Source organism: Rattus norvegicus, chromosome 19, assembly GCF_036323735.1.
Source record: "Rattus norvegicus strain BN/NHsdMcwi chromosome 19, GRCr8, whole genome shotgun sequence".
Lineage (NCBI taxonomy): Eukaryota > Metazoa > Chordata > Mammalia > Rodentia > Muridae > Rattus > Rattus norvegicus.
The window spans coordinates 56,057,954-56,082,702 of record NC_086037.1 but is presented as its reverse complement, the minus strand read 5'-3'; the positions used below and the strand labels follow the sequence as shown (position 1 = coordinate 56,082,702).

Below are 24,749 nucleotides of genomic sequence, written 5' to 3'. Positions count from 1 at the left end.
TGATCCCACCCTCCCAATGAGACGGGCGGACGGACGGACACACACACACACACACACACACACACACACACACACACACACAAATGTTAGGGGTCCAAATATCTGTCCACTGGCACAAATTGATTTATAATAATAAAGTGGCAAAAATATAAATTAAAGTTACTTGAATTTTTTAAAAAGGAACTCAAGAATGAAGTCATTAAGTATAAGTAGGTGCATTTTAAGTGGAGGTAAGTTGTATTTCCCAAGCTATCCATCTTAAATCTAGTCTTACAGTCAAAGACCAGGGGCAAGTACAAAGACACTGGGTATCATTGGGTTAAAGCACAAATGAGTTCATTGGGGGGTTGGAGATTTAGCTCAGTGGTAGAGCGTTTGCCTAGCAAACACAGGCTCTGGGTCCAGTTCTCAGCTCTGGGGGAAAACAGTTCATTGAAAATCCATGGCAGTCATTCTTTGTTATTAGAGGATTCTGTTGGTCTTTTCATGGGCCATCCTTTTGTGTCTTCTTTGCTCCTTTGCTTTCTTGTGTAGTTTTTCTAGGCCATATACAGCTAACAGGAAGAGATCAGCATAAGATGGAGAGCAGAGTTAGAATGGCAGTGTAAGGAAGGCGTAGCATTGTCCCATTGGGCTCCTAACCAGGCCAGGCTGGCATGGCTGAGATTGGAGGCTTGGAGGGCATTTCAGGGCACCTGCTTGCTTGGGCAGTTCAGGAAACAACACGATTCTTCCTGGCACAATCCTGTATTTTTGTCTCACTTTTTACTTTTTTATTTAATTTAATTTTGTTATGTTTTTTGCTTTATTTTTATTTAAAACTGTATGTAAAGGTGGGTGGGTATGAGTGCAGCTGCCTCCGGAGGTTAAAAGATGGCTTCAGGGTGCACAGAGCTGGAGGTACAGGCAGTTATTAGACACTTAACATGGGTGCTGGAAACTGCACTTCGGTCCTGTGCAGGAACAGCATGCACTCTTAACCACTGAGCCATGGTTCTTCCCAGAATCCTCAATTTCTCATCTTAATTAATTTTAATTAACAAGGTCTCTCACATTAAACCCGGTCTGGCCTTAACTTTACAACATGTCTCAGGCAGACTTCAAACTAACTCTAATCTATCTCATCCTCCCAACTACAGGGATTACAAACCCAAACCGCTGTATTCGGCCACTTTTATTTTGAGACAGGGTCACAGGGTATTACTATGCAGCACAGAGTTACCTCCGACTCACACTCCTCCTGCCCTAGGTAGTGTTAAAACCACTGTTGGCCCCCTTTGTACTCTGATGAGCCTAGGACATTCTTGTTTGCTTGCTTTGGTTTGGGGGAAGGTAGTTCTGAGGTAACTCAGGTTGGTCTCAAAATTGTGGCTCTCAAGTGCTAGGAGTGAGCCATCATACCCAGCTCAGAAGCCCTGGATTGTATGTAGACATCTAAATTCTCATTAGTGAAAAAAAAAACCTCATACTGACACTAAAGTGTGTTTTATTTTGTTCTATTTGAGATGGTTCTCGCTGTGTAGACTAGGTTAGCCTGAAATTCATATTAATCCACCTGCCTTTGCCTTCTCAGTGCATCTGATTCTAGCCGGTCCTCTAGTGTCTTTTAATTAATTTTACTTTTATGTGTTTTATGATTTGCCTGCATATATGTCTTTGCACTACATGAATGTAGTGGTTATGCAATCCAGAAAAGGACATTGGATCCCGTGGAACTGGAGTTACAAATGGTTGTGGGCAGCCATGTGAGTGTTAGAAATTTGAGCCCAGGTCTTTGAGAAGAGCAGCCTGTGCTCTTCACCACTGAGCCATTTCTCCAGACTCCCCTCTTTAGCATCAAAATTAGAAAATGTCATTTAAAAAGAAAGTACTTCTGTTGCTGTTGCATTATTGTAGTAGTATGTTTTCCCACGCCCACATTATACTTTTGATAGAGAAGGGACTGTTTCTCATCTGCACCTTTCGGGTAAGTTTGCCCTCAGAGATCTGGAAGGTGTGTTGGCTCCAGTTTACTCCTTGTGCTGAACAGACATTTGACTTTATTTTTATAATGTTTGAAAACTTGATGGATTTTTTTCTTTTCTTAGTGTTTGTTTGGTTTTTTAAACATTGCTTTTTTTTTTTTATTCTAGCCTGAGAATGAGATTTCTTCAGACTGCAATCATGTAAGTATGGATTTTCAGTGACTCACCATATGTGCTTTATAAATACGATGACAGATTTTGGGATGCTTTTTCATCTTTCTCTGGAAGCTTTATATTTTCTCTGATGCTTCTAGTTTTAAGTGGATAATAAGCCTTGTTTAAGGAACTTTATAAACACCATTTCATTGTAACAGTTGTTAGGCTTGGCCAATAATAATTACTCATGGTCTTCCTTATTACAATGACCGTATGAAAAGAATTAGTTAGTTTCCTACTTATCAAGTCAACAACTTCACTTTAAAGTTCTTTCATTAAGATGTCTCTACTGTGGGGGCTGGAGAGATGGCTCAGAGGTTAAGAGCACTGACTGCTCTTTCAGAGGTCCTGAGTTCAAATCCCAGCAACTACATGGTGGCTCACAACCATCTGTAATGGAGTCCGATGTCCGTTCTGGTGAGTCTGAGGATAGCTACAGTGTACTCACATACATACATAAAGTAAATAAATAATTCTTTTAAAAAAAAAGATGTTTTCTTCAGACGAGAGGGCTATGCCACAGTGGTAGTTAATCTCAGCAGGCAAAACACCTGTACACATTAAATAAATAAACACAGAGTAAAACCAAAAAACTTAACCATGTAGTGAATGGTCAATCAAGTGTTTTCAGGGACTAAAGATGAATATTCCTGGAAACTAGAATCTGAGCAGCCTTCCTTAAGGAAATTTGTGAAATCTGAAACAAACCCTGCCACATGTGAGCATTTGAGGCAGACTTTTTTGGAAATAGATATTTTCTCCAAAAGTTTATCAGGGACTTCGTCAATATTTAGTTTTCTTTTTTTTTTTTTTTTTTCTTTCAGAGCTGGGGACCGAACCCAGGGCCTTGTGCTTGCTAGGCAAGCACTCTACCACTGAGCTAAATCACCAACCCCAATATTTAGTTTTCTTAATACCACTTAATTTTTTTATTTTTACTTTTAATTACATGTGTCTATCTGTGAGTTTGTATATGTGGGTGCAGTGTCTGTGGAGGCCAGAAGAAAGTGTCAGATGCCCCGAGCTGGATTTTTAAGCAGTTATGAGCCTTGGAACTGAGTTCTGGGAACTGTCTTGAGCAGTACATGTTTTTAGCTACTGAGCCATTTCTCTAGCCCCTGTACCACATAATTTTAATTGATACTTGTAAAAACATCATTTAGCAGGAAAGAAAGAATATCTGAATGCTGGGTGCTTTGTCTATGATATGATGACTTTTGTGTTACTGTAAATGTAAATGTGCTGTAAGTGACTGTATAATTATTTTTGTCATTTATAATAATCACCCATGATAAATTTCATGGTGTTCTAATCAGGTTTTTGTTTTCTTCTCTTGAACCCAGTTGTTGTGGAATTACAAGCTGAACCTGACTACTGATCCCAAATTTGAATCTGTGGCCAGGGAAGTTTGCAAGTCAACTATTTCAGAGGTAAAGTGTGAAATAGTTTTGTGGCTATTGTGATCTGTAGGACAAAGTAGAGTCTGTTGATTCACTTAGGAGAATGACTCAGTTGCTTTTCTTCTCTTGGAGTTCTCATCTGCCTTGGTTGTGAACCAAGAAGGATGTGTGATCTTTTGTGATTACCTACCCAGTAGGGTAAGATCGGGCTCTTGCTATCTCCCAGATACACTGAGGTTACCAGAGTAGATTTCCCTGGAGGTCTATAAACCTTTCTAAGTGATTTGGCTCTGCAGTTGGGTCTGTTGAGCATATGTATCAGATAATAGGTATTAGTGTTTAAAATAATCAATATTTATATAATTATAAATGTAATATAGTGACAGAAACAGTTACTGGAACTATATGTCTCTGTAAAGATGTTTTGTTTTGAGATACGGTCTCACAGTATAGCCTTGGCTGGTCAAGAACTCAATACGTAGAATACTGAGATCCATCTGCCTCTGCCTCCAGAGTGCTGGGATCCCTCCTTGCATTTGGCTGCTCTTCTTTCATTGTAGTAGTACCACTGGCCCCTGTGACCTTTTGTGATGTTATAAACATCCTGGTACCAAAGACACTTTCTTCTCCCAGGAGGGAGATTATGTTGGAACCAGGAATACAGTCAAGGCTCACTGCTAAACTCAAAATCCTCCTTAGCTCCTGTTATAAACATTCACCACAATAAATACATGGTCCCTGGGTGATTTAACTAGTTCTTCTGATTGGTTAAAAAACTGGTTTTGGGGTTGGGGATTTAGCTCAGTGGTAGAGCGCTTGCCTAGCAAGCGCAAGGCCCTGGGTTTGGTCCCCAGCTCCAAAAAAAAAGAAAAGGGGGACAAAAAAACAAAAAACAAAAAAACAAAAAACAAAAAACTATGGTTTACCTAGTTTTATTGTAATTTGTTATATCATGTTTGGTTGATATCCCTGGGAGGTCTGCTTTTCTTTCTGAAGGGTAACAGAGGAGAACTGAATCTGGGGGAGAGGGAAGATGTGTTTGTTAGAGGACTGGGAGGAGAGGAGGAAGGGGGAAACTGCAGTAGGCTATAATATAAAAGAGAAGAAAAATAGAAAAGAAAATTGGGGTTCAGTTGGGTAGGGTGGCACACATCTTTAATTTTAGTGCTTAGGAAGAAGAGGCGGGCAGATCTCTGAGTTCAAGGCCAGCCTGGTCTACCTGGTGAGTTCCAAGAGAGCCAGAGCTCTATAGAGAGACCCTGTCTCCCCTCTCTCCCCAAATGCGGGATTTCCATTTTCTCTGTTTTAGTGCTTAAGTGAGGAAAACATAATTACTGCCTTCTCATAAATGGAATTTGAAAGGATATAGGTCAGTGGTTCTTAGCCTTCCTAATGATGCTAACCTTTAACACAACTCCTTCAGTTGTGATAACTCCAACTCATAACATTATTTTTGTTGCTACTTCATAACTGTAACTTTGCTACTGCAATGAATCGTGATATAAATATCTGAGTTTTCTGGTGGTCTTGGGGGCCCCTGTGAGAAGGGTCATTTGACCCCCACCCTACTCCCTGTAGGGTAGGACCCACAGGTTAAGAATCATTGATCTAGATGAAACAATACACAAGTCAAGGTATAGAAGAAAGGCCTTAAGCTCTATGCCCAACTCCTGGGTGCTCTACCCTCTAGGAATCTGTGTCTTGCTATCTAGAAACTCCCTAAACCTTGTTCTTCAGAGTTTTATGGAGACTTCATTGTATAACTAATATAAAGTGGGTAGAGAAATGCTGACAGAATGCCATGGAATAAGAGGGTTCTCATGATCCACTCACTACCAGGGAATGATAGTTGAGGAGTTCCAAGAAGACAATAGCTGTATCACAGAACAGTACTGCTTTCCTTAAATTCAGTAGTTCTAAACATCCTCCCCTTTTGACTCCTATGTAAAGAGCTTTTAATCTCAGAACTCAGGAGGCAGAAGCAGGTAGATCTCTGAGTTGACGGCTAGCCTGCTATATTGAGAGTTCCAAACCAGGCAGGGCTCCATAGTAAGAAATTATTTCTAACAATAACAAAATAAGTTTCTTTCTTTTTTTTTTCCCCCCTTTTTTTCAGAGCTGGGGACCGAACCCAGGGCCTTGTGCTTGCTAGGCAAGCGCTCTACCACTGAGCTAAATCCCCAACCTCTAAGTTTCTTGATTTAAACGTGGTTTATTGATTTTACACCTGTAAAACAGCCTCCCTTTTTTTTCCTTTCTCTTTTGGAACAGATTAAAGAGTGTGCTGAAGAACCAGTTGGAAAAGGTTACATGGTTTCCTGCTTGGTGGATCACCGAGGCAACATCACTGAATACCAGTGTCATCAATACATTACCAAAATGACAGCCATCATTTTTAGTGATTATCGTTTGATCTGTGGCTTCATGGATGACTGCAAAAATGACATCAACCTCTTGAAATGTGGCAGCATTCGCCTTGGGGAAAAGGTATTTACTACATCTACTTCTCCAATGAACCAGTGAACTTAGTAAATGAAAACCATTGTGTAACTCACTTCAGAGAAAACTAGGCTTGAGGTGATCTTAAAGTTCAAATTAATAAAACAAAACCAAAAAAACAATATATTAGCTATTTCCCATGTCGCTGTAACAAAATATCTACCAGAAGCAACTTAAGGAAGGAAGGAAGGAAGGAAGGAAGGAAGGATAGACTTATTTGGGCTTCCTGAGCAGATAGCATACAGTGAGAGCCTGCGGTGATTGGTCACATTCTACCCACAGCTAGGAAACAGAGACGTTTCTCTGCTCCACTTGTTACCTTCTTTTTATTCAGTTCAGGACCTCTGTCGCTTTTCCAAATTACTCTTCTTTTAGTACTTTGAGCTGAACCTCTCTGGAAACACCCTCACAGGCATGCCCTGAGCGCTCCATCCAAAGTGGCTCAACATGCCATTGAATGACCAGTTAATACTCTTTTTTTTTTTTTTTAAATTTATTTTATGTATATGAGTGCACTGTTGCTGTCTTCAGACACACCAGAAGAGGGCATCAGATCTCATTACAGATGGTTGTGAGCCACCATGTGGTTGCTGGGATTTGAACTCAGGACCTCTGGAAGAGCGGCCAGTGCTCTTAACCGCTGAGCCATCTCTCCAGCCCCAGTTAATACTCTTTATCACCTTTGTTTTCTGGGAGAAGAGAAATTAAGATTGGTGAAGCTACTTCTCACTAGTCAGAAGAAAAATGGCCTATGAACTGATTAACTAAAGAACTGATTATAATAAAGGCAGAAATGAAGTAACTACTCAACTGATCTTCCTTTTGAAATTAATTAGTCCAGGGGTTCTCAACCTACTTAATGCTTCCACCTTTAACTCTTCATGTTGTGGTGACTCCCAACCATAAAATTATTTTGTTGCTATTTTCATAACTGCAATGTTGCTACTGTTAGGAATCATTGACCAAGCCAGTTCAGTCAGTCAGCAGGGTCTCGAAGGAGGGAGTGAGGATTAAAAAGAAAAAGACAATTAGACAACATTATAACATCACTCCAGCCAGTGCTGAGGCTGGAGCAGGTTTATTTTTCTCCAGTTTGTTTTTATACCATTCTAGGTACATGCAAAGGAAATAGTCAGTCCTAAGGCATAAACAGAGTAGTTAAGGAACAAACAAAGCACAAACAAAGGTCCAATGATTACTGCATTCAGGGTCCTAGGAGACCCTTCAAGATACAGAGAACGCATTCCTCAGCTGTACTCATCTTGAGCCTACTTCCTTATCCTAACCCAAAGTCAAATTCCTACCAAATTCCCAGAAGCTCTCCACAAATGATGATGTAAATAAATATCTGACATGCAACCCCTGAGGAAAGGTTGTTCCACCCACAAGATGGGTTTCATATTAGTCTGTCAAATAGGATGTCACTATGGATGTTTGGTTCTAGACGTTCTGCAAAAATGAAAGAAAGTCTTGAAATGTAATGAGCGCCAGTGGAGAGGTACTCAAAGACATGGTGTCACTTAATTGCTGCTGCTCATGAATCTTGACCTAAGATGGAAAAGAAAACTCTTATTTCCTTGTCCTTCCTGCTGTTTGTTTATGATTTGTAGACATTTTTGAATGGTGTTAGGGTCCTGTAGCTAAAACGCAGGAGTTAGCGTTGAGTTGTCTGCCTGTCACTGAACCCTGGTATTCTTTCACATTAGTACGGGGCCCTGCTCTCCTCAGTGCTCACATCAAAGGCTCTGGTCTTGACATGAAGCTTGCAGGCAGTCAGTGAAAGGCTGGTTTAGGAAAGAGTGTATTTGTGTTTCTTAACAGACTAAAATGACACAAAGCATTTGAGTCACTCTGATACATTTAGGAAGGTCCCCTGACGTTCTTTAGGGTGTTGGGGATTACATTTGATTCCAAACCCCACTCTCTGTAAAAATCTCCACACTAGTGCTCCTGACACACTAACTTTCCAGGAATCTTAGATGGTTTTACATTGTGTTCGGAGATCAGACAATAGAGTTCCCAGTTACAGATAGTTCTATTGCCCTTAAAAGCAAGAGCTGATTGACTTCCCCCATTCTCTGCATTACCAGTATGAAACCTGCTCCCAGCTTCAGGTTTCTAAGTCTGCAGTGGCTGCAGCTGAAAGCCAAGACAGCTTGTTTATTCAGGTCTAATAAAACACAGTGCTCCCTTGAACCTCCTCTGCTTTACTTTTATCATTTCAGCTTTTTGTCGTTTTTGCTTGTTGGTTTGGAGATAACAAATACATTTGTATGTAGCTAGTTTCTCAGATACAGGATTGTAGGTGTATATCCACACATCCAGTGCCCGCCCGCCCGCCCTCCCTCCTTCCTTCCTTTCTTTCTTTCTTTCTTTCTTTCTTTCTTTCTTTCTTTCTTTCTTTCTTTCTTTCTTAACTACCAACTAACTGAATTTCTGTTCATACCGGATCCATCTTCACATGCCAGGTTTCTTATGCATAAGGGGCAGTGATATGGGCTCAGCCTACCTCAGAAAAAAATACATTCCTTCTACGCCATTTCCTTCAGGGCCATGGGTATGTTTTCTTGAGGGCTAAACTTCAAATTTGCTGCTGCTGCAACTGACCCCCAAAGATGAGAGAGAGAGAGAGAGACAGACAGACAGACAGACAGACAGACAGACAGAGACTGAGACTGAGACTGAGACTGACTTTCCTATGAATTGCTTGCTGACAAAGCAAGCAAGCACAGGGCAGCCAGGGTTACACAGAGAAACTCTTGTCTCAAAAAAAGAAAGAAACAATTTTTTTCTCGCTATACGTTTACAAAACTAAATAAGTGATGTAATTAAAAATGTTAAAGCCTACTGCTTTAATGGGGGGAGGAGGTGTCCTAACATTTTTTTTAAAGATTTATTTCTTATATTTATATATACTGTGTACACTGTAGCTATCTTCAGACACACCAGAAGAGGACATCAGATCTCATTACAGATGGTTGTGAGCTACCATGTGGTTGCTGGGATTTGAACTTAGGACCTCTGGAAGAGCCGTCAGTGCTCTTAACCACTGAGCTATCTCTCCAGCCCCGTGTCCTAACATTTAAACCATACTAATTTATTAACCGCTGAGCTATCTATCCAGTCTCTGTACAACCATTTTTTTAACCAATGTTTATTGAATACTGTATGGTGAAAGTTTTAAAATACTCTTGCTATTTTAGGATGCACATTCACAAGGTGAGGTGGTATCATGTTTGGAAAAAGGCCTGGTGAAAGAGGCAGAAGAGAAAGAGCCCAAGATTCAAGTCTCAGAACTCTGCAAGAAAGCCATTCTTAGGGTGGCTGAGCTGTCCTCGGATGACTTTCATTTAGACCGGCATTTGTATTTTGCTTGCAGAGATGATCGGGAGCGCTTTTGTGAGAATGTGAGTCACTAAGAAGCTGTTTTTCCTTTCTCTTTATAAGGATATCTGTAGTATTGTATTCCAGAATGAAATATACGAGCACAAACTTCACAAATAGGAAAACTACTGGAGCAGAAGATGGACTTAATCCCAGGATAGAAAAAGTAGTATTGGATGCCCAGTCTTGAAGGCGTAACATCTGGTTAACAATTTGTCTGACATTCTACACACATTGTTTTTCTTTCTCTCGTCTTTCATTTTAGATTTGTTTGCTTGTTTGTTTGTTTTTATAAACAGGGTCTCTCTGCATAGCCCTGGTTGTCTTGAAACTCACCATTTAGATCAGGCTGGTCTCAAGTCACCTGCCTCTGCCCTTTGAATGCCATGATTAAAGGTGTGGGCCACCATGCTGGACACAGTTTCACTTGTTGAAAACCTGTCTTGTCTGTGGTGCAGTGTGGGGCACCACTTGGATCCAGTACTGAGGAGGCGGAGGCCATCGATGGAGTCTGATGGTAACCTGCTCTACAGGAGTTTCAGGACACTCAGGGCTACACACAGAAGCCTTGTCTCAAGGAAGACAGAAAAAAAAGAAAATCTATTTTATCTTTAGGAATCTTATTTTACCAGGAAGTCCTGTTCATATCCTGTGGCTAAGTCTATTACATTACCTTTTTATGTGGTTTTGATTAAGGTTAATAAAATAGATGACTGGGCTTGGTGGCAGGGGCAGGTGGCTCTTGTAAGTCTGAGGCCATCCTGGTCTACAGAGTGAGTTCCAGGACAGTTAGGGCTGCACAGAGAAACCCTGTCTCAAAAGAAGCAAACAAACAAATAAGAAATAGAAGTTATCTAACTTTAAAACCAAGTCCTTGAATAGAGCCTGCTGATTCAGTAGTCAGCTTTCAGTCTCTCTATCTACATTTCCTTTCTTCTTGCAGTACCTTATACACGCTGGACCCCTGAACTTTGTATTCACTTCAGCACTCATCTGTCTTTTCTGACTCACATGTGCCCTCCCCTTCTGCCTGCTGTTTTGAATTTATAAAATTACCTATCAGAGCCCCTGATTATAAAGTTTTATTGACTATGGTATCAAATTAAAAGAGACTCACTCTGATAGGTCCTTGAGTTTTTGAATTAACAGTGTATTTAATAAAAGTTCTGTATAAGGCTGGATATATCACAGCAAACCTACTTAGGTAATAGTAATAATAATGTATATGTTTTATCTTATAGACACAAGCTGGTGAAGGAAGAGTGTATAAATGCCTTTTTAACCATAAATTTGAAGAATCCATGAGTGAAAAGGTACCTCTTTGAAAAGAACTAAAATCTTACTAATTTCATAAAGCTTTCACAGTCTTACTTCCTTTTTTGGTTTAGATTTGAGTGATTGTTTCTGGAATACAGTCTCATAGCCCAGGCTGACCTTAAACTCAGCATGGAGCTGAGGACAACCTTGAAATTCTGACCCTCCTTCCACCTCCCAAGTGCTGGAGTTATTGTCATGTGCCACCACTCCGGGCTTTTTTCTTGTGTTATTTACAAAGGATTGATTTCAAAAAACTACTCAGATACTCAAACACCAAGAAATTTAGTGTTTCTTTTATAAAATGTCACAGTGTTTGTGTCTAACCTATGCACTTTGTCCTGTGAACTTTACATAGTATCTAGATTGTTTTAAATATCTCACATAATGCAGATGAGGTGCTGCTATAATGACAGTTGTACATTATATTGTTTAGGGGATAATGACTAGAAAACCACCTGTGGGTAGTTAATACAAACACATTGGGTTTTTTTTTTTCCCCAAATATTTTCAAACTATGGATCTACAGAATTGCCTTTATCAAGGTATGAATGACTAATGACGTATGTGCTCTCCAGAGTTAAGGCACCTTTTTTTTTACCTTTTTTTTTTTTTTTTTTGGAGCTGGGGACCGAACCCAGGGCCTTGCGCTTCCTAGGTAAGCGCTCTACCACTGAGCTAAATCCCCAGCCCCACCTTTTTTTAAGTACATAAAGTATATTTGGACACGCGGTGTGACAACACATGACTGTAATACCCTCACTCAGAAGGCTAAGGAAGGAGGATCTAAAGTTTGAGGCCAGTCTGGGTACATAGTGAATACTCCATCTTAAAAGCAAGTAAAGTCTGGTGTGATGGCTCAGAGGATAAAGGCCCAGGCCACCAAGCCTGATGACTTGAGTTCATCCCAGAGCCCACAGGACTGGAGGGGAGAGACTCTGACCTCCACACACATGCTGTCATACACCCATCACACACACACTAAATAATAAATGTAAAAAAATGCATCTGTCTTAAACCAAAAGAGTAAAAAAAGGAAGAACTTCTAATTGTGATGCCTATATAGTGAAACACCTTTTGGGAGTAAAAATTGAAAATTTTGAATTAGAATTACACTAATGTCAGCTTACATACTCAGGTAGGTATAGGCTAACCACACCAATATCCTCCATAGATAACCAGTTGTTTAATTTTTTTATTATTATCTCATTAAATATTCTTATTACTGTTAGTCCTGTCACTGAATGGATACAAGAATCTTTTTAATACTTTAACTAATTTTGCAATTCTATCTTTTGTTTTCTTATACAGCTAAAGTATTTACTGGGTTCAGAGTAATAGAAAGTTCTGTACTATAGAACATCCAAATACAATATCAGCTGTCACTTCAGGTTTTGTGAAATTTATACCAGAAGTATGGTTGAAGAGAAAAAGAATACTTTGTCAAGTTTAGTATATTCGGACCCACCAAAAACCTGTGTGATGTCCTTCTAGCAACAGTTAGCTACCAGTTTACTGCCTGATTTCCGTTTCCCAGTGATTTTACTATTTACTCTTTTTATACTAGAGTCAGATTTTTTATTATCTATTTTTATTACTTTTCATATACGAGCGTTTTGCCTGTATGTATGTAGATGCATTGTATGTGTGTCAGCAGAAGTTAGAAGAGGCACTGGAACTGGAATTAATTGTAGATGGCTGTGAGTCACCATGTAGGTGTTGAGAATGGAGCCAGGGTCCTCTGGAAGAGATACAAGTGCTCTTAATAAATGCTGAGTCATATTTCCAGACCCTAGAGCCAGCTTCAAAACAAATGTCCAGATAGGCGTTTTGGGAAGAAGTGCAACATGCTTGGTTCTGAGTTTCTGCTTATCAGAGGGCAGCTGAGCCACAGTAAGTCTCAGTGTAGACCTAAGGTCGTTCCTTCTACTCTTTCCCCAGTGTAGAGAAGCACTAACTACACGGCAGAAGCTCATTGCCCAGGATTATAAAGTCAGCTATTCATTGGCCAAGTCCTGTAAGAGTGACTTGAAAAAATACCGATGTAATGTGGAAAACCTTCCTCGCTCCCGAGAGGCCAGGCTCTCCTACCTTCTGATGTGCCTGGAGTCAGCCGTGCACAGAGGTGATGTGTGTTTCCTTTTCCCCTGCTGTCATTCCTTCTTCAGTTCACATTCTGAAGTTCCTGTAGCTGTAATTAGGAGTTTTCTTCTGTGTTTATTGTAGGCCTTTTGATTTTTAGAGTGACTACTGAAGCATTCTTTAGAAGAATGGGATAACATTATGTCCTGTGAGTTTTTGATAAGAGCGATGGGACTTAACAGTCCTGGCTCTATCACTAAACTGAGTAACTGGTAACTGTTCTGTGTTTGGATTTGAGGACTGGGTGGTTACTTCTTTTTGTTTTCTCTGTTCACATTTATAGCTCCAAGACGTGGGGAGTTGTCATGAATTTTTGAAGGATACTCTTTTCCACAAACTTTAGCTGTATAGGGCAATAAAGATTGTTCTGTTTATTTACACCTCCAATAGTTTTCGTATTGATATGTAGTATGAATGAGACCATGAGCTCAATCCCCTACATCAAAAAAAGAAAAGGACTTCTTCGGCAAAACGTTTGCATTATTAGTTGATAAGATCTACAGTGCACAACCTGCAGGATAAACCTGGGTCTCTGGAGTCTAAGCTTTTTTTGCTTTATGCTGAAAGTTTTTTGCCACGTTCTAAGCATTTCAACCTAGATAGTAATTCCATCTGGAAAGGCTGTGGCTTATTCTTTTCCAGACAGAATCGTGTGTTTTAGCGAGTAGAGCGTTCTGGTCCTCACCGCACTTTGCATAACTGTCTGACTTACCCCTACCAGGGCGACAAGTGAGCAGTGAGTGCCAAGGTGAGATGCTGGATTACCGACGCATGCTGATGGAAGACTTCTCTCTGAGCCCCGAGATCATCCTGAGCTGTCGAGGGGAGATCGAACACCACTGTTCTGGATTACATCGGAAAGGACGCACCCTCCACTGTCTGATGAAAGTAGTCCGGGGTGAAAAGGGGAGCCTTGGAATGAACTGCCAGCAGGCGGTAAGGAAAAGCAGTTCTGCTGTCACCTTGACTGTTTTCCTAGGATTACTGTTCTGCGATGAAGCACCTTAACCCAAGACAACCTGGGGAGAGAGGGTTGTTTTAAACGTTTATTCTTCCACAGCGCAGTCCACCACTGAGGGACGTCCAGGCAGAACTCAAGCAGGAATCTGGAGGCAGGAGCTGCTATAGAGGCCGTAAGGAAAGGAGTGCTGCTTACTGGCTTGCCCCTTGTGGCTTGCTCAGCTTTTTATAGAACCCAGAACAATCTGCACAGAGGAGACACCACCCACAATGGACTGGGCACTCGCCCGCCCCCATCAATCACTAATTAAGAAAATGCCCCACAGGCTTACCTACAGCCTGATCTTGAGGAGGCATGTTTCTCAATGGAGGCTCCCTCCTCTCAGATGACTCTAGCTTGTGTCAAGTTGACTTAAAACTAGCCAGCACAACTGTCACATTTCAACAGCCACAGAACCTTGACCTGATACATGGTTGCTCTGTATTACTTCTGACATCACAGTGAGCGTCAGGTAGTAAAGATACACGAGATACGTTCCTGTGGGGAGATTTTAATAAGGATGGAGAAGTTGCAGCACAACAAAGCTTGAGTTCATAATCAATAAAAGTTGCTGTGGAGTTAGGTAAAGGAAATCCATTGTTTTCCTGTTTCTAAAGAACTTGCCAAGGCAAGTTGGTCTCTTCAAAATGAAGAGAGGCTGTCAGCAGAAGAGAACTTGCCTGTCATAACAAGTTTGATTGAGTTGAAATTGAGAGTTGACATGAATGGAAAATTTCTGGAAGTTTACTTTTTTACTGATACGCCACAAGTCTTAGGGATAATTTTTAGAATCATTTTCAGAATAAACTGTCTTTATTGGTTAAATCATGGAAATTAGACAGAAAGATCTGTCTTTCACCAGCTCCAAACTTTACAAACAAGAATATAAAGACGGTTGGGAGAAATAAAGTGACTTGATCCAGTGTGTTCGTAAGCAGTCCAGTAACTGAGGATCACAATGCAGTCAACAGAATACTGGGCAGTGCATCTGTCTCGCTACCTTTGGCTCTCTTTGTTATTTTTATTGGATAAAGCCTTGTGCAATTTAGAATACCAAATGTAACCCTCTACAGTGTACCACTACCATGACTTTCCCTTTTAAAACACGAAAGATACTTTAGTTTTATAACCTGTCACAGCTTAGGAAACCATAATTCATTTGTTACTTTGTTTTTGGTATTTTTATTAAAAACTAAGTATTACTTGAATTTTATTTTCTAGCTAATCATGTAAAATCAAAATTTTACAGTCTGTAAAAAAATTTATAGTCTGAAATGCAAGTTTATATGAGTTTTAGATATGGAATCAGTTTCTGTTAACTGTTTCCCAGAGTAGATAGTACAGCAGTTACGTTAAGGTCATATGGCGGTTTGGGAAGACAAATGCAGCCTCTTCTCTAAAATAGCAGAACCAGCTAGAAGGAAGGCTTCTGGAGCCTGCTGTGAGGCTGTGCAGAGGAGAGCACTGCACTCCTCTGTGGTCCTGTTGGCAGTTGCCCGGGCTGCCCTTTGTGCCAGTGAATGTGCCCGGCTGCAGTCCAGGATGACTCAGGAGACAGCCTCTGTTGTGTTTGCTTTTCATCCTTAATTCCATCTGTAAGGTTGTGGAAAGCAGGGTAGGGAGGAAGAACCAACCTATCTATAGTCAGCTCACACCTATTGTAAACTGTTCAGGAAAAAATAGATGGACCCAACTCTATTTTGAGGCACATAGTTCATTCCTAAGGTTTTTGGAAAGTTAGCTTGTTAAAAGAACTAGTGACTCAGCTTCAAAGATAGATAAGTCCCGCCCACACCACCCTTTGTGCCCAGAAGAAAGTGCCTTCTAAACCCAGAGGGTGAGCACAAGTAGTGAACTGTGTGCTTTTGACTGCATTAACAATGCTCACGAAGGAAACACTTCATTTTTATTGTATGGATTCTTTTTTTTAAAGCCTTTTCTCACAAAAACTAAAGGCAATTTCTCCAAAGGGAGAGAGTCTTCCTTTGTCTTCTATAGTATCTGGCATTAGTCAAACTGAAGAATACATTCAAGCAATTTGGGCAGGTTTCTTTCACTTTGAAAATTTTCTTCCTTGACACAGCAGACTCCAACCCCTGTCTCTCCTTGGATTAATTTAGTAAACTGGAAATGGTTATCACTGAAGTGTAAAGTATGTGGATAATTATTGTCCTGATGAGTATACACGCCTCCAGATGTATCACATCTACCAACTATTGAGTTCTGTTGGGTTATGACTAAGGAGTTCCGCCCATGCATTCTCACACCAGGGATGACCACATAATGTATTCTTCAGACAAATTCTCTCTGAGCTTTGCTCCAGGGATTTTGGTTAATATCAGAGGCCAGAATGTATATATAATCATAACATCAATTTATATTCTTTTTCCTTGTTTTTTTGTTTGTTTGTTTTGATAGGATCTCTCTATGTAGTCCTGGCTGTCCTAGAACTTGCTATGTAGATCAAGCTAACCTCAAATTCACAGAGATCTGCCTGTCTCTGCTTCCCAGGGTCTCAGATTAAAAGCATTCCTTCACCATTCACCTGGATCAGTTTGTATTCCAATTGCGTATTTTCCACACTCCCAACACTGAGTTCTAGAAAGGCAATAATTCCTTGGATTATCAACTTACTAGACTCCATGGGATATTAGAAAAAGACATTACTGCCTTGATCCTGGTCACAGGCATCACAGTTCACTCACAAAGTAAGCATTCTGACAACAGACTACAGCACTCTCTAGCTCTTCCAGATTACCAGCAACGTTTATAGAGATACTTTCTATCCCAGAATATCGACATTTTCCTCATAGTTCTCTCTTAATGATTCTTTCTAGGATAATAGAATTGGGATCTTTATTTTCTTTATCCGAAATCTCTATGTAGAGGCTAGAGCTTTCGTAGGAACCACTGTGGGATCTCAGGTCAGATGTGTACAGACTAGAGAAGGTTCCAAGAAAGGATAAACCAGTGACACAGAACGTGTCTAAACCTTGTTTGATTGTTTGGTTGTTTTTTGTTTTTTGGGGTTTTTTTTTTGGAGACAGGATTTCTCTGTGTGGCCCAGGCTATTCTGGAACTCACTCTGTAGGCCAGGCTGGCCTGAAACTCAGAGATCCAACTGCCATTGTCTCTTGAGTGCTGGGATTAAAGTCTTATGTGACCCCCCACCCCCACCCCACCCTCTACCCCCACTGTTGCCCCTCCTGGGCTGGCTGAAGTATCTTGAAAAAAAGAGCTTAGAGCTGTAAGGATTGTAATTTCCTGTTTTTCTTTCTCTTATTTAAGATTGTCACTCCACAGCCCCATCTGCTACCCATCTGTAATAATAGTGATCTTCTACCCATCTGTAGTAATAGTGATCTTCTACCCATCTGTAGTAATAATGATCTTCTACCCAGCTGTAGTAATAGTGATCTTCTGACTATAAAATGCTTTGCAGTTTACCATGCTTTTTTCTCATGAGGCATCATGTTGTCTGTTCTAGGATAGGATATCACTGTGTAGTTGTCTTGGAATTCTAAACCAGGCTGGCCTTGAACTCATCTGCCTCTATGTTCTGAGTGCTGTGGTTAAAGACGTGCATCACCACAGTTGGCCATTTCTTAAAATCTGTAGTTAAAAGAACTAAAATTTGGGACTGGAGAGATGGTTCTGGGGTTAAGAGCACTTGAGGCTCTTCCAGAGAAAACTTAAAACATTTATATCTCCAGTCCCAAGGAACTTGCTGCCTTCTTCTGGCCTCCACAGGCACTGTATGTGCATGGGTTAGACAGACATACGTGTAGGCAAAACAGTTGCACACATAAAATAAAAATAAAGGGGAAAAAAGGGAGGGAGTGAAAACTTAGTGGCACAAGAAATTGTCCAGCTCTCATAGTTTATGTTACATAGATCAGGTCAGTACTCATCCTTGGGTCTTCTTATGCATAGCTTCTTTTTTTTTTTTTTTGGTTCTTTTTTTTTTTCGGAGCTGGGGACCGAACCCAGGGCCTTGCGCTTCCTAGGTAAGCGCTCTACCACTAAGCTAAATCCCCAGCCCCTTATGCATAGCTTCTTAAGTCCTCCACGCAGGCCCCTGTCTTCTGTCTTTATCCTCAGTGAAGGATGGGCCAAGTGAAAGTGGATGGAAAGAGTGCACTCTCAGCTTCCTGTCTTTTACAGCAAGCCTTTTGTGTTAGTGCTTATGGTATAAATAGAGTTGATAAAAAGTGATACATTGTAAACATTCTTTCCTTTTTCCTTTTTTGTTCTTGATTGTCTGTCTGTCTGCTTTTTGGGCTAGGATTTCTCTGTATAACAGCCCTGGCTGGAACTCACTCTGTAGACCAGCCTGGCCTTTGAACTCAGAAATCTGCCTGCTTCTGCCTCCTGAGTACTGAGATTAAAGGAGTGTGCCACTACTGTCCAGTGTGTTCTTGTTTTCTAAGTCCAGCTAGGAGTTCATTGAAATCTCTCTCTTCTACCTTAATAAAACATAGTGTGCTTGTTATGACACCTATGTCATTGCAGCAAAATTTACAGCCTTTTTAGGATCAAATTATTCTCTAATTGAACTGTCTTTTACTCTTTTCAACTCTGGGTTCCTTCAAAGCACCATTGAGAAGCCGATTAGTTGGAAATGAGCTTGCATAGGCACATTGTCAAGACTTGTTTTGCAAATGCCCCATGAAAGGGCAGACCAGGTAAATGTACAAGTTCCACAGTGACTTTAACAGAAAACCCAGGGCAAGTGGCAAATGGAGAAAGAAATTGGCAAATGTCCAACAGCAGTTTTTTTTTCTTTTTTCTTTTTTTTAAAGACTTATTCATTTATTATATATAAGTACACTGTAGCTGGCCTCAGATACACCAGAAGAGGGCATCAGATCTCTTTACAGATGGTTGTGAGCCACCATGTGGTTGCTGGGAATTGAACTCAGGACCTCTGGGAGAGTAGTCGGGTGCTCTTAACTGCTGAGCCATCTCTCCAACCCCCAACAGCAGTTTTTCAATGTAGCAAGTAACGTCTGTAGATGTTTGTTTGAGTTGTGTTTGATGGGCTAGACTGAGCATCTGCTGGTGTGACATTGCTCTTCTCTGTGCCTAAACTACCTTTTTTTCCCCTCAATCCAGCTTCAGACACTGATTCAGGAGACTGACCCTGGCGCAGACTACCGCATTGATCGAGCTTTGAATGAAGCTTGTGAATCTGTAATACAGACAGCCTGCAAACATATACGATCCGGAGACCCAATGTAGGTTCACTCTCCATATTGTGTTCTATTTGCCGACAGAGGACATTCTCTCAAACGGCTTTTGAGTAGTTTAACATCTTGACTAACATTTCGTGGACGCACACCAATCTTTTGCTAAAACTAATATTGAGATTGAAACTTCTGGTCTACCTTATTAACCCATGATATGAGAGACACTTAACCCCAGAGCTTTGATGGTATTTGTTGACAGTGAGTGGGCATGCATGGACCTCTCTGATAGTCACCGAGGAGTGTCCTGTAATGCAGGCAGAGACTCCAAGGATATCAGGATAATTTGACACACTTGGCACACTGCCTTTCTCATGTTTGTTTGTTTGTTTCCCAAGACAGGGTTTCTCTGTATAGCCCTGGCTGTCCTGGAACTCACTTTGTAGACCAGGCTGACCAGACTCAGAGACCCGCCTGCCTCTGCCTCCCAAGCAATGAGCTAGAAGGTGTGCGTCACTATGCCTGGCAGCTTAAAGGTTTATGTTGGCGAAGGAGATAGATAGGCATAGACTAAGAATGTCTATAGTATAATAACCATGGCAGCCAGAAGAGGGACAGGGGAAGAGAAGGAGAATCATTTTACATGTATGGGTGTTTTCCCTGCATGCGTGTCTATGTACTACTTACTTGCCTGGTAACACACAGTAGCCAGAAAAGGGTGTCAGATTCCCTGGAACCAGAATAATTATGGCAGTGCTGGGAATTGAACTGAATCCTGTTGAAGAACCATCAGCTCTCTTTAACATATCCCCAACATCTTTGATTAAATATAATGTGTAGCCCTTTGCTGGGTCTTGAACAAATATTTTAAAAGACATAAGATACTTGAAAATATTTAAGATCTGGGGACAAGAGGGCTATGTTTGCTTGCTTGGTTTGTTTGTTTTTCGAGACAGAGTTTCTCTGTGTAGCTTTGACTGTCCTGGAACTTACCCTATAGACCAGGCTGGTCTCAAACTTGGATGAAGATTCTCTTGCCTGTTTCCTAGGTGCATGTGCTATCACTGCCTGGCCTAGGTTTTTATTTTATATGATGGATTTCCCTTTTTATTGTTACTGTTGATGTGACAGTGATCTCAAATTTTAGAGAAATAGGCTGAAGTGTTTACTGAGATTTGCTTCAAATATCAGCAAAAGACACGGAGTTAAAACAAATTTGGTTATAGGTTCACAAAAGCTCTAGAGAGCAGACGTGGCCAGTACACTGTTCTCTCCTCTGTGTCTGTTGGAATGTTTTCATAGTAAATAAAAATAAAGTTGCTACACAGTGCTTACTTATGCATAGTTTGAAGTCCAGAATGACATAAAACTGGTAGATTTATTGACATAAAACTTGTCAATAATTACTGACAAGGTTGGTTAATTTGTGTGATTCTCAGAGAAATAAATCATGTTACCCTGGGGAGTAGGCGTTGAAATGAGTTTTGAAGCCTGTCATCCAAACACTTCTTCATTATAATTTACCTCTTTAATGGCCAGGATTCTTTCATGTCTGATGGAACATTTATACACAGAGAAAATGGTGGAAGACTGTGAACACCGTCTCTTAGAGCTACAGTATTTTATCTCTCGGGATTGGAAGTGAGTATTTTAAAACCAGTGGAAGGCACTGCCTCATTCTGTTCCCTTGTTTGGTCAATGTCAAAATAAGGGGTGTGTGTGTGGGGAAGAATTTAATAGTGTATATGTATGCACGATGTGCGTCAGTTTGCCTCGGTGAGCAGTTGGGATCAAAGGACAACTTTATGGAATCTGTTCTCTTCCCTCCACTCTTTTTTTTTTTTAAAGATTTATTTATTTATGTATATGACTACACTGTAGCTGTCTTCATGCACACCAGAAGAGGGCATCAGATCCCATTACAGATGGTTCTGAGCTACCATGTGGTTGCTGGGAATTGAACTCAGGACCTCTGGAAGGGCAGTCAGTGCTCCTAACCGCTGAGCCATCTCTCCAGCCCTTCCCTCCACTCTTAAATAGGGTCTAAGAATCAAACTGGGGTCAGCAGGCTTCATAATAGAACATAAAGTGCTTCATCCACCAAACCTTGTCAGCAGTTCTCATGAGGTTCTAAACCTAGTGCTTCATTCTGTATACACTCCTCCACCAAGCTGTGTCCCCACACCCCACTTTTATATTTTATGATAGATAACAAATTAAATTCTTTTCAAATTCTTGGATAGCTAGCTCTCTCCAACCCCCAGAAAACCTATTCTTACTGCTTCTAGAGCAGTGTCTAAAAGCAGAGTCAGCCCACTACCAGCCTGTACCAAGCATCCCTGCTCACCACCACTTTGGAAGTTGGACTCAAACAGTTTCTAATAACACAAATATCTATTGAGAAGAGTCCTGGTACCTGTACAGACCTCAAGAGCATCTTCAACTTTGACGCTAAAAGGATAACATTGCACATGTGACAGTTTGCTTGTCTTATCTTGATAGCAAAATAAAAAGAGAGGATGAATTGGAAACATGCTCTTACAGTCAGTCACTGTTTTATTAGCTGTGTCACCTCCTCTTCTGTACCCTGTTCTCTTTTCCACTCCAGTGCTGCTGACACTGGGTTCACTGCTGCCTCTACTTCCCATAAGCTGCTTCCTTCTAAACTAATTTAAGTTAGTATACTATGATCTTTACCTTTTTGATGATTAATTTACATTTTATTGACACATGTCAATGGAAAAAGGTTACTTGAGGTTCTGTGTGGTTCTATGGATTAGTCTGGAAGGCATTATGGCACATGAGTGCCTATGTGTATAATGTGGGCTGAGGCAGAATATTGCAAGTTCCAGCCAGCCCTTGACTACATAGCAAGACCCTATTTCAAACAAGCAAATAGGTCTGGAAAGAGATCAAAGGAAACTGGATGATTGCTTTTTTGAGCTTCCTCAAGCTATCTGGACTGAAATAACTTGAGTTTACTGTACTTTTCCCTGATCAAGACAGTGATTTCTCCTCTTCCCCTTACTCCATTCTGTGACCAAAAATAGGCTTCATAATCTCATAAATTAATTAATATCAGCATCTCTCCTTCCATTAAATAGCTCCCCCTACAGTTCACAATAAGACGTGAACAGAACCAGGCGTTCCTTAGTCTGGTTTAGAGAAAACAAACAGGCTTAATACATTCCTGTCCTCGGATGATTCAGAATTAAATTTTCAGGTTAATTAAAGAAACCACTGCTTTATCTTCCCTAGGAAGATGGAGAAATTGGTTTTGTTGTTGAGAGTCTTCTGAGCAGGAGACTTGTCCCTGTTGTTCCCTGATCTTGTTGAAGCTTTAAGATATTTATTTATTATGTATACATCATACAGCTTTCCGCTGCATGTATGCCTGCAAGCCAGAAGAGGGTATCCGATCTCAATACAGATGGTTGTGAGTCACCATGTGGTTGCTGGGAATTGAACTCAGGACCCCTGGAAGAACAGTCAGTGCTCTTAACCACTGAGCCATCTCTCCAGCCCCTGTATTCTATACATTGCCTATTGCATCATTGTGATCAGCATTCAGAGTGAGGTGTGCTTGCTGGTTCCTGTAACCTCAGTTTGGGAAGTGGAGGCAGGAGGACCAAGAAGCTCATCCTCAGGTGCACAGCGGCTTCAGAGCCAGCCCGACTTCCTTAGGACTTGGTCGGAAGCAGGTGGGGAGCCAGCAAAACCCTTAGAGTGTGTGAGAAGGAAAATATGGAAAGTAGTGCTTCTCTCTTAACCTTCTAGGTTGGACCCTGTTTTATACCGGAAATGCCAGGGAGATGCTTCCCGTCTTTGCCACACCCATGGTTGGAATGAGACCAGTGAACTTATGCCTCCCGGAGCTGTGTTTTCTTGCCTGTATAGACATGCCTACCGCACAGAAGAGCAAGGACGGAGGGTATGCCGCCACCCTTGGTTCTTCCCACTGTCACTTGTTTCCTATCTGCTGTTCTGGTTTCTGTCATCGCAAGGAAGCCTTGCAGGTGTGTGTGGTAGGATTGCAGGATGCTCTACTACTAGAAATGCAGTCCTTCAGTGAGTACCCCTGCTGGTCCGGTTGTCCCACCAGCCAGCTTCTCTCCTGTGTGTTGACTTGTTTTTGTTCTAAACAAAGGATATGGGGAAACAGTCCCAGGTTTTCTCTTTAAATTTTCAAAATCCAAATTACAAATGGACAATTAAATTCTGCTGTTCTAACTTTATTTAGGTTTAAAGATCCATTAGAAGCTTTTATCTGGCATACAAATGGTTCTTTAGGCTTCTACACTTTGGGCAGCAAAACACAAATGCTTTATATTAATGAGACTTTTCTGGCAATGCACTCGTTGGGAGTAGAAGCTTCCATATAAGCTTCTTGGATCTCCCTGCCCCAGTTGCTACCCTTTAAGGTATTTGTGTGAGCTTCTTGTCTTCTGGTGCCACCTACAATGCTGCTATATCTCATTTTGAGACCTTATTGAATGTTATTTCTGCATATGTTACAGATGGTAGCCATGTTTTTACTTTATATACTTGGTGCAGATATCCTCTGAGCCTAGTCTCAGTGTCTAGGACTCAGACCTAGGAGGTAAAATTAGAAAATATCATAATATAATAGCTAGGAGCCTGACCCTAATTTTTATTCTCTCTCTCCCTCTCTTTCTCTCCCTCTCTCTATGGGGTGTGTGTGTGTGTGTGTGTGTGTGTGTGTGTGTGTGTGTGTGTTGTGTGTATGTGTTTCTCGAGACTGTGTGTTGTAACTGATGCTCTGTCGTCTCCTGCATGCAGCATGTATGTGTAAATCTTGCCTGAGTCAGATCTAATATTTTATCCATACTCATCGAGAAGCAAGGTTGCTTAAACAAAACCCTACTTTGAATAGATCCAGTTCACTTGTTTTCAGGATACTTTAGGACACCTTTGTTTTAATGGTTTACTGAAAATGCTGCCTTGGAACAAACTTCTTGTAGAGTTGAATTTCTAGCAGCTTCCTAAAGCATTTAATTCTTTTCCTTGAAGATACCATTTTGTATAGATTTCAAGGGGTAAACTACAGGCCTCGTTTAGTTTGCTCTGATAGGGGCTTCATGTATTTATTTCTGTTACTTTTAAAGTCTTACTCATTCTTTCTCTATAGCTCTCACGAGAATGCCGAGCTGAAGTCCAGAGGATCCTACACCAGCGTGCCATGGATGTTAAGCTGGATCCTGCCCTCCAGGACAAGTGCCTGATAGATCTAGGAAAGTGGTGCAGTGAGAAGACAGAGACTGGTCAGGTCGGTGCCAGCTTCCTCTTCCTTTTCCTAAAGTCCCCATGACGTCCAGCTCAGTGTTTGCTGGTGGGATTTGTTATCTCTTCAGTCTTCTTTCTAGAAGAAACCCACCAGAGTCTTTTATTTTTATATCTGAGTAACACATTTTTCATATGTTTTAATGTTATGGTTTCTGTATCTTTAGAGTTGATTATTTTCCCTCTTTGTTTAAAGTTTAGAGTGAAAGAGTCTAAGAAGATGACTCAGAGGTTAATTAAGAGCACTTGTTGTTCTTGAAAAGAACCCAAGTTCAGTTCCCAGCACCCACACACCGGCTCACAGCTATCTGTAACTCCAGTTCCAGGGGATCTGATTCCTTTC

At 40.9% G+C, this 24,749-nt stretch overlaps 1 protein-coding gene across 2 annotated transcripts in view; it reads left to right on the top strand.

The window, feature by feature from the left end:
- Glg1 (golgi glycoprotein 1) overlaps positions 1 to 24,749 on the top strand; it is a 99,291-nt gene that overhangs the window by 50,836 nt on the left and 23,706 nt on the right. For both annotated transcript variants that reach the window (XM_039097676.2, NM_017211.2), the window contains 11 exon segments: positions 2,133 to 2,165; positions 3,524 to 3,610; positions 5,852 to 6,067; positions 9,283 to 9,486; positions 10,705 to 10,776; positions 12,719 to 12,902; positions 13,641 to 13,855; positions 19,035 to 19,156; positions 20,645 to 20,746; positions 22,883 to 23,036; positions 24,255 to 24,392. In XM_039097676.2, coding sequence (XP_038953604.1) covers positions 2,133 to 2,165; positions 3,524 to 3,610; positions 5,852 to 6,067; positions 9,283 to 9,486; positions 10,705 to 10,776; positions 12,719 to 12,902; positions 13,641 to 13,855; positions 19,035 to 19,156; positions 20,645 to 20,746; positions 22,883 to 23,036; positions 24,255 to 24,392 — 1,527 coding nt within the window.